The sequence below is a fragment of the Montipora foliosa genome, chromosome 3 (assembly GCF_036669935.1).
Source record: "Montipora foliosa isolate CH-2021 chromosome 3, ASM3666993v2, whole genome shotgun sequence".
Taxonomy (NCBI): Eukaryota; Metazoa; Cnidaria; class Anthozoa; order Scleractinia; family Acroporidae; genus Montipora; species Montipora foliosa.
The window spans coordinates 59713801-59724125 of NC_090871.1; the positions used below are offsets into that span (position 1 = coordinate 59713801).

Below are 10325 nucleotides of genomic sequence, written 5' to 3' on the forward strand. Positions count from 1 at the left end.
AAAAAGGTCTTAACCCTTCTTGGGAACTCTTTTTTCGAACTTTTCTAAATTGTCTGGATTATGAAAGACGTTATGCCATTAAAACTGGGATTTTAAGAAGATTTAATGCAAAGTGGGGAGCTTTAATCCGGGAAAATGATTTTTAGTCTTTTATTTCTTTTATCGATATGCAAGGAGAGCAGCTCTTTGGAGACTCTTTTGATGTTTTTAGACGGATAATCAGAAGTGCGTAATGCGTGTGGGTGTGTGTGTGGCTGTGCGTGAGTATGCAGGGACTGCATTGGCTACTCTGTATTATAGATCTGTATTGTTTAAAAGTAATTACTGTATAGCAGCAATGTAATCATGTATTTATATGCTTTATATGTAAGTAATGTAAATCAGTGGTGAAAATTAATTAATTAAAAAAAACAAAAACAAAACAGATGCAGTTATCACCACTCACCAGGCAGGGGCGTAGCGTCCATATACGCACGTACGCCTGTGCCTACAGCTAAAATCCGGGAAACCTTATTCCATGAAGGCATTATTTTTTTTTCAGTCATTATAAAATCGGGCCAAGTTTTTTAAATTTCGAATTAAACTCATGTCTCTGTGTGTGAGTATTTCCAGTGTTTCCAATTGTGCAGGAGCATTGTAAAGGAAACTAGATCTCAGAAACCCCAGCTTGAACACAGACCGTCCTCTGACACCAGCCATGAAATCTCAGACAGCGACCCGGTTATAGTTCCCTTAACATCCTAACAGTCACGATACAGCAACCTGCTGAAGTGCATTCAGCCTGTATTCAACAAAAGTTTACTACGGTACCAGTGTGCAATGACCCGTTAGTTTGAATAGCGCATTACCCGGGATTGGCTGATGATCACAGCTGTGTGGGTCTCGGTAAGCGCGAAAGTGAAACAAGCACCCCGTGGAGCGCGCTAAACTCTCCACCCAGCTTGGGGTCCCGTGACTGGCATCTTTTGGCCATCCTTCCTTACTCGATTCGCTTTAGGAGACAGGCAGCATGAAGAGAGGTGTTGCTTTCCTATAGACCTTAATATCCAAATTCAGTTACCAATTCTGTGCGTCAGATGTCACGTTGATAGCTCCAAGGACGAGATACTGAACATAATTTACACACCTATTATTTTGCTAACTTTGGCAGTTTTCTGACATTTTTATTTCATTCCAATGTAAGGGGCAAACTGATGGTGTTACACAATACTATATAGTCCTCTCTTTAGAAAAAATCCAACAGTTAATTTCGTTTGATTTGATTAGAGTTATCTACAGATCTCTCTGATACTTAAAAAGGTAGAATTGTAAAGTTATTTCAGTCTATGAACATGTGTACATAACACATGTGCAGTGCATGCCAAAAGAAAGTTGAGAACAGCCAATATACTATTTTCCGTCTTTCAATTTGTGATGACCACGCAATATATATAGGCAATTTTTACTGCGAGTCTTCGACTATTCAACAGCAGGTTCAATTTTGACCAAGCTGATCCTAATTTGAATTCATTACTCATTATTAAACGATCTATGATACTGGCGACAGTAAGTTCTGACATTGCAGTAAAATGGCAAAAGTTCTTGCCATACTGTTATTTATTTTAAATTAATGAAAGCCATTTCAACTCATTTAAGGTACATGCACCTACATATACAAGTAGAATATGGGACTTTATTATTCCACTATTACGTCATTTTACCAAGAGAACGCGCAAAATATGAGACGGTATTACACTGTAGAACAGAGCAAATACGGACGGAACTGGAGTTTTCGATGAACGAAATTGTTTTCAACACGATACAAAGCCCGAGAATTTAGCTTGTCGTCGCTTGTCTCTCGTCATTTCGTTTATACAATCAAATAAAGGACATTTGGCTGGCTTTCTGTTCCGTTTACATCGTTCGCAAGCGCCCTGAAGGACAGATGATGCATTTTTTTAGAAACACTCTTACCAAATAAAATTAAAGCAAAATAAAACCTTTTGAAAAGTGGAATAATAAATCTCTTATTCGATGGTTTAACATATAATACTCGCGGACATTTTGCTCATTGCTGGTATTTTTCCTCGCCCCTGCGGGGCTCGGAAAAATACTACGCAACTCACAAAATATCCGCGCGTATTACATGTTAAACCATCGAATAAATAGAGGATATTACATGGCCGCGCGGGGATACAAATTTTATCTTCGAATTTATCCCCACCCAGGTCATTCATGTGCTGGGTGAGATCGCTAATGGACTGATAGTGGCTGCCAGCGGCACCTGTACATGCTGATGTCCGATCCCACCCATAGATCACTTGCTTGTAAAGCGCATTTGAATATGTCAATAGAAAGTGTGCTATATAAATTCATTACCATTACCAAACGTTGTTTACAAGTGCATTCGTTGCAGATAAATGCACTGCAATCCAATATAAATTTATACGGCGTCGAGAGTTTGGTTATAAGCTCAATATCTCAGAAAAAATAGACAATGATGACAAGAAAACTCTCCAATGATGTCTGCGGTAAGCTTGACTGGTGACGTGGTATGTGATTTTTGAAATATGCCAGAATCTCTGTAATAATAATGATAATAATAATAATAATAATAATAATAATAATAATTTAATTCTTATATTGCGCGCTTTCCATTAAATGATCAAGCGCGCATTATATTATTTCCATCTATAATAATTAAATACAGGGTATCTAAACAATTATTATTAAAAATATACTATGATGACATTGAAATAGACAATTGAAATATACAATATATGTTAAGATACTAATAATTATCATGATAAAAATTAATAAAAAGCTTCCTTAAAGAGGTGCATTTTCAGATGGCACTTAAAAATCCCTAGGTCTATAATAGAACGAATGTCACGCGGTAATAAATTCGATTTCAAAGTGCCGGAGCTGCGACCTGGAACGATCTGTCTCCTAATGTGTAACCCTACTTCTATAAGTTGGCGTTGCAAGCAACAAACCATCCGAGGAGGATCTTAAATTATAATTTCCAGGTCTTTTAATTGACAAAAGTTCTCTTTTATTTTTTACCATGCAAGAGTCCTGGAGAGGAAAAGCGACCGCTGTTACAATGATATTGGCACTCCATCGTTTTGGGCATCCGCATTCCCAAATCCCCAGTGGGGATGCCAAAACGCTACGAATCTGGGCATCCCGGGAGGGTACTGGGGACTTCCCATAATGCTGCAGTGTTGTGAGAAGGGGATACCCCAGGGATACCCCAACCACTAGCGATTTGGAAACGAGGATGCTCAAAACTCGGGGATTCCGATATCACTGTGACAACGCCCCAACGCCCGCTGAGTAAAGAGTCCGATGACTCTGGGTGTCAGAATTGAAACTGAATCCCGAACTCCTGGGACGCAATGTTGATCATTATGCATTTCTGTACCCTGCGAGCAGGCTCGCTTGTTTGGGGGAATCGAGCGAGCATTAAATTAAGCAACGACAACGCAACCAAGCAAGAATATTATTAGTTAAAAAAGGAAAAAACTCGTGCTGCACGTGCGGCACGCATTTCAGTGCACTTTTTTTGCTGTACTCCACAAAACAATAACGTCAAAAACCAAATTTTGTTTTGACGACAAAGTGACGCACAATTCTTGGGTTTCATTCACGTGATCAGCAGCCATGTTTGTCAACAAAAACAATGAAAACAAAGAAAAAAGTTTGCATTTCCTGATGAGAAGGAAAGCGGGATTCTAATCTACACAAAACGTCCATGCAATATTTGGTCCAGGAAGTTCAGCAGTTTCTCTTTAAACGTAAGAGAAGTTTCTGCATTTATTTCCAAACAGTTACCAGGCCCGGTTGTTCAAAATCCGATAAACGCTAATCCCAGATGAAAAATAAACCAAGGAGTTGTATTCTCTACTACTAAATGCTGTTCAACGCTGATATTTGGCAAAACTATACATTAGAAGAAGTCAATCTTGACAAACAAAAATAATCAAAAGAAACTTTCACCAAAAAGTTGAAAACATAAAACAAAAGTTTAAGTTAATCCTGGATTAACTTAATTTAATCGACTTTCGAACAATCGGGCCCTGATGTCTACTTGCACCATGGGTCGCATCTCACCAAAAGACGACTTTCATTTTCGTCAGCAAAACGATTAAAGCCTGGTTTTCACTAGCACAAGCGCAGCACAAGGATCAGTTTTTTTCCCTTGTGCTTGGGCTTATACTTGCGTTCGCTTGCGTCGCGTGAAGACGAAACACAGCATAAGCACAAGGAAATTTGTTGCGTCTGGACAATTTAAGTACTCGTTCTAGATTCCCTCCGTCTGAACATTTGAACAAAATGGCGGTAGCTGTGATAGATCTTTTCACTAGCACAAGCTGGTTATGCTGGCGTCACTAGTGAAAACCAGGCTTAACTTCACCTCTTGTTTGTTTTCCTTCCAAATATTTCTCAAGTCAGTATTGACCAAAAAGGAATGAGTGAATTATAACACTCACGATGTATCCTCTTTTTTGTGTCACAGCTCAGAGTTGAAATCGACGGAAATTTCCCCGTCTTGATGACAGCTAAATTTTCAATACTCTTCCCTGAAAAAGTTTTATTATACCTTTCGATATTCACCACTAGTTTTTCCAGGAATTTTTACGCTCGGAGGTTGTCACAATTCCGCTTTCTTGGCAAAATTAAACAACTCAAGCATACACCTTTCGTCCCTAATCGCATGATAAGCAAAAATACCTGGATAATATCTGCAGGGTCCACGTTGTAGCGTACGAAACTCTCGGTGCGTAACAGCTTCCACTCCGCCAATTTTGTCAACCAAGGTTCCAATGTAGACATCTTCAAGAGGCAAAGGGACCTTTACGTTAAACAGATCCACTAACTTTGGGACGAGGTCCGATGATAAGACGTAAGCTGGTCCAGTGCAATATGGTGGGTAGCTTGTTTTGTTGTATTCTGTCCATGACACCCCATACTTCCCTGGACCACGTTTAGGAACTCCCCGCTGAGGGCAACGGCCCATGTAAAGTTTCGTTTTGGGCGTTTGAGGCTTCTTTAAGAAGTCTATCAGGTTATATGGATGAACAAAAACGTCATCATCTGCTTTGACTAAGAACTGGAAATCGCAATATTTTGACGCCCATTCCAGACCCATTTGTGTCTTTAAGGTCAGATTCCTGTAGTGTTCCTTTTGCGTCCCCCTTATTAAATCTCCGTGCATTCTTTCCTCAGCTTCTAGCTGTTCATTCTGCCAACGCTCCCCATTCCCTTGACCTACAAGAAACACAGTTTTCCATTTATCGTCCACAGATGACCCACCCGCCCACGTTCTTCGAATGGCAGATCTTCGTTCAAAGTTATAAGGGCTTGAGATAACTATTATCAAAAGAAACACTTTATGGATGCACCGCGTTTGTGATAGCAAGTACGTTTTGTGGACAAAGGCTTTTCCAGAAGAGTCGTTCTTCTTGTCCATCAAATTAATACGATGCTCGAGTTCCGGGTTGAGATTAATCTTAGCGGTAATAATACTCTTCCCATGCATGTACTCGTTCAGACAAACATTCAGTATGATCGAAAAAGCGAGTAAAATCAAAAGAATAGAACGCAGAAATCGTTTCCGAACACAAGACATCGTTTCCGAAGTTTTTTTTGAAAATGAATTCTGGAAGAAGCTTGTCCTGGAATCCTGGTCGAAGTCTGCCTGGAGAGAAAGAAAAAGCCTTCAATGACAGACTGAGATATTCAAGGTTTACTCATTTAAGTTTCGACTTTGATCATTATCTTAAGAGACTAATCTTTGCAGAAGACAGGTCCTTTTATATGTAAAAGGTGTCCGTTCAAAGTTCGCTATTGAAAGACGACGTTTACGGAGATTGCGGAGAAGCGTCCCATCGCTCAATGAAAACATTCCACATGACAAACAACTTTCTAACCTCTCTTGCTCGGGACCGCACTGGGAAATATTGGCCGTCGGTCGTTTTTCTACGGACCTCGCTACGCTGGGTCCAATATTCCCCAGTATGGCCCTCGCGCACGGTTAGTGAGAGGTTAATACTTTATTCGCGATTATTATATTTTAGTACATACTAACTTATTAAATTTTCAACCTCGGTTAATGCATTTCTCGTATTCTGATTGGTTCACCCAATCTCGGTTATCAGCTCATATACCTAAGTGTGACCTTATATGGTACATAATTGCGCGATGCGTTGCTAAGCTAATTTTTTTTTTCGCCAGAAAGCGAAATTTCTCTCTGAATAAAGAAAAAAAAAACGTTTTTGTGGAAAGTTAGGATCGATTCCGCCGTTCAGAAGTACACTGACATGTAAGAGATGTTTTTGTGATGAGCCTGCGTCTGTCTGACTACAAGGTCTTACACAACATTGCATCAGTTCTCGTCAAGTTTTTTCGATTTCACTCGGATTTGCTCGCTTTTTTCGCTCGTATTTCGTACTTTCTAGACTTTTACAGTTTACGGAATATAATAAAACAATTATTTCATTCGCGCTAGCGAGCTACGCGCCTCGTTGGCTATTTACCATCTCTTATCCAAAGCTCGCTCATGGAATAATTGTTAATTAGTAGATAGCTTTGAACGCGCGCGCTGATTGGCTACTCAAACTCCGGAGATCCTTTGTAAGTATATACTAAAACAGTGGATAGCGTTGAACGCGGGCGCTGATTGGCTCGTCAAACTCCGAATATCCTGTGCTATTTACCTCCGAGCAACTCGGAAAAAAATGGCGTCCCGATTTGCATCCATGACAAGTGAAGAAAACATCCAATTAATTATTTGTGCTGTATATTATCTCACTGCTTTAGTATATACTAAAACAACTATTCACCTCAGTGTCGGTGGCTAGCGTTGGATATTAACCGAGCCGCGAAGCAAAACGTGTGGGGCCATTTTCTATTGTTTTGTACACCAACGTGGCCGTCTCATCATGTGTACTAAAAAAAAAGTTTTATGTTAGGCGCGGTGAATGAAATGCCGGAGATATTTATTTGTGGATGTTGACTCGGGGATAGTCGGAAAAAATCCGAATCCGACAACCTTACGATCCTGACTAGTTTGGACGCCCGAACTACCACGGAGAGACTCGATGGAGCTACAATCTTGGGCATTTCGAATGGAAAATGAAGACCACCCCTTCCCCCATGATGAAAAAAATGGCGGGCTTCAACTTGCGCGCGAATTCATCATTGATTTTGGGGATAGTGGGGTACTTATTTTTCATTTTATTTTCTCCATGATTGTAGACAATTATATAGGTCCAAGTAACAATAGAACTTATGCATGATGTCGTCATATGTTCAAAAATTCACCATCAAGCCTCGGTTGCACAAAATTGTTCACATCATCTGGACATGCAATACTCTTGGCACGTGGGTTTTCTTAACAAGTTCGCTCCTTTGGGATTCAGCTCAAGCTAAAATTTAAGTTTGATTTTCGAATTCGAGGCTTGGAGGTGAATTCAGCTAGTCAGGCTATTTTCATGCCATACTCAGTGCTATAAAGATCTTAGTCATGACAAGAGACTATCGGGTGAAAGAACACATCCCCGTGCCCTATGCTAATCGTTTTCAATCTATTTTAAGCCTCGCGCCACGCTGTGAAAGTTATGTTTAGTTTCGTTCCCATGGCCGCGCGGCCCATGGTCAGAGGATCAGATGTCATTGTGAAGAAACTTGCGAAGACTTTTCTCGCCGTCGCATGATCCAGTGAAATCCTAAATCGAAATTTGAAGATGTGATCGGCTTTAAGCGGTCATTACGTCATTACAAGTGACCAATCAGGTGTCTTTCCTAAAATAGCCTCGCAGCTTGACTTCGCGCTAAAATTAGATTGAAAAAAGATTATCATGGGAAGAGGACCATGTATGGGGGATGTGTTCTCTCACCTCATAGTCTCTTGGTCATGACCATTACAATTTTCTAAAATTTGATTGGTGCATTAACTACTTTATTTTTTACTAGTTATTGTGTAGGGTTGAAATCGAACAGTGAAATCGAACAGTTGGCTGAAATCGGATACCTGAATCTGTTCAGACAGTTACATCAGCCAGTCATATTAAGTGCACTCAGCTTAATCCACCTATCGCAGAATTTACCACAATAACCATAGCAACAACCACTTACCCTACCAAACTGGGGATTTTTGCAAAATGGACAGATTTGTAACATGAGACAGTGAAAGAGGAGTGATCGTTTTCTCGGAAATTGTAATGGTTGACTTCGTGCCGTCCAATTCGGTCCGTAATCATACTCGTGATTAAACAAATGATGCAGCTCGAGTCAAATACCCACATTTCACCCTTGATCACCATAGAGTCTCCAGTAGCTCAGTGGTTAGAGCATCCGTACTAGATCACGGAGGGTCGTGGGTTCGAATCCCATCTGGGGCTCGGATTTTTCCGAGTTCCCAGTGGGTTCAATTGTAACACCTTTCATTTAATATGTGTTAATAGCCAAAAGGTATCTTTTTCTGTTGCAAGCCGCCTTTAGAAGTGTGGTGTCGTCTAAATAGTATTCACTGAATTTTAAAACGCTGTAAATTGAAAGTTCAATTCCGACGTTTTGGCAAAACTGCCTTTGTCAAGGAGGTAGTAATGAAAATTCTGTGGAGCTCTGTCCATCTTCTCTACTGACTTGCATCTTGCATCTCTAGTTATTATGTCAGTAAAATACATCCTTTGGAGTAATAATGAAACTATTACTTGGAGTTAATTAAATCAATTTTTTAAGGGGCTGTTACACTTGACAAAGAAACAAGTTGCACGAATCAGTGCCCAATATATCATATCTTGCAACGGCCAAAAATATTGCGAGACCAGTTGCAGAACCGTTGTGGAAAGTAGAATACGGTTCTACTTTCCGTAACGATTGCAACGAATTTTTTTGAGCATTGCGCAGTGCAATATCTGTACTGCAACTTGTGTCGCAACGTTTTCAGGCACCAGCCATTGAAAAATTCCTTTAACTTCATGTGATCATCCAAACGAGACAAACTGCATGAAACGTTGCTCAGTGTAACACCCGTAAAACAACTTGTTTCGTAATGTGAGATCGTTTGTAGAAATGGGGTTGCGAGACAAGTTGTACGAGAAATTGAACAGTGTAACAGCGCCTTTACTGCGGAAAGGTATGTCTTTAAAAAAAAAAAAAAAAACAGCCTTGGCTCGCAACGATACTTGGACCTGTAGTCCACACGTATCAACAAAAATGGTTTATCAACCCTGTTGATATGGTAAATTATCAACCGCCATAAAGAAATTTCGGACGGTAGCCCCCTTCGCTCAACAATATAGGCCAGTGCTGGCTCAAACATGGACGGTGCTAAACTTTAAACATGTTTGACAGCAATAACTGGAAAGTCTCCTTAGCGCTCCAATCTAATTTTTTAGATTTATCAGTAAACAGCGGGCACTAATATAAAGACTGCTTATATATATGATGATTTATGCGAGGAAATGTTCACATGCATGGCTGATAAAGCAAGACCACAGATTCATTCTTTGCCGGTGAATGTAATTGTGCTCAGACTTGATTTCCTACCGACCCAAGAGTTAAGCAAACACTTGTAGCAGTTGTTTGCTCAACAGGGCGACATTGCGTGCGAATTGGTGCGTGGAATGCGAAACACGAGGGGAGGAGGGTTCCACGGTAGCTTGGAACATGCACCAAGCTGTCGTGTGGACAGCGCAGAATTACATCCTATCCTGATGAAGCAGACGTTTCGAGAGCAGAGATTCCAACATCTGGACTTTGATGATTTGCATGTTTGGTTAAATGTCGCTTGTGAATTAGTCGGAGTATATAAAATCAAATGTATGTTTTCAATATAGAAATGGTTTATCAACCCTGTTGATACGGTAAATTATCAACCGCCATAAAGAAATTTCGGGCGGTAGCCCCCTTCGCTCTGACAAACTGAAGGACTAACGCTCGAAACGTCAGCTTTGAAATTTCTGTACGGTGATTAACTCATCATCAACTCAGTCTCGCACTTCTTCACCGACGCAGTTCCACAGATTCTTTAGACACCGTAAACGTACCCCTTTATCCATTATGCTTTGAATAGTCTGACTGCAGTCTCAAGTCATATTTGTGACAGACAATCTTTTCATCCTGAATTCCGCTAGACTTATAGTTTATAGTTTAATCACTTATATAGTGCTATTTACATATGCTGATCAACAAGCGATGAGCGCTTTACAGTAGAATTATACATAATTAGAATCCATTCAAAGAAATAAATAATTCGAATCTACTAAAAGTATTATAGTTTGACTGAAATCTGCGGTCATATTTGCGACAGACAATCTTTTCATCCTGGATTCCTC

The 10325-nt window shown here is 40.1% G+C and overlaps 1 protein-coding gene across 2 annotated transcripts; it reads right to left on the reverse strand.

Moving 5' to 3' along the window:
- Nucleotides 1–1160: 1160 nt before the first annotated feature.
- Nucleotides 1161–10086, reverse strand: LOC137995048 (beta-1,3-galactosyltransferase 5-like). 2 transcript variants are annotated; one of them, XM_068840622.1, is made up of 3 exons: nucleotides 10038–10086; nucleotides 4717–5683; nucleotides 1161–1913 (listed from the first exon to the last, which is right to left on the reverse strand). In XM_068840622.1, exons 1-3 carry the CDS (start codon nucleotides 10047–10049, stop codon nucleotides 1894–1896), a joined length of 999 nt encoding a protein of 332 aa, XP_068696723.1. In that variant the 5' UTR covers nucleotides 10050–10086; the 3' UTR covers nucleotides 1161–1893. The 2 variants fall into 2 exon arrangements, with proteins under 2 accessions (XP_068696723.1, XP_068696722.1); XM_068840621.1 differs by having other exon boundaries at nucleotides 1161–5683.
- Between the last annotated feature and the right edge of the window lie 239 nt (nucleotides 10087–10325).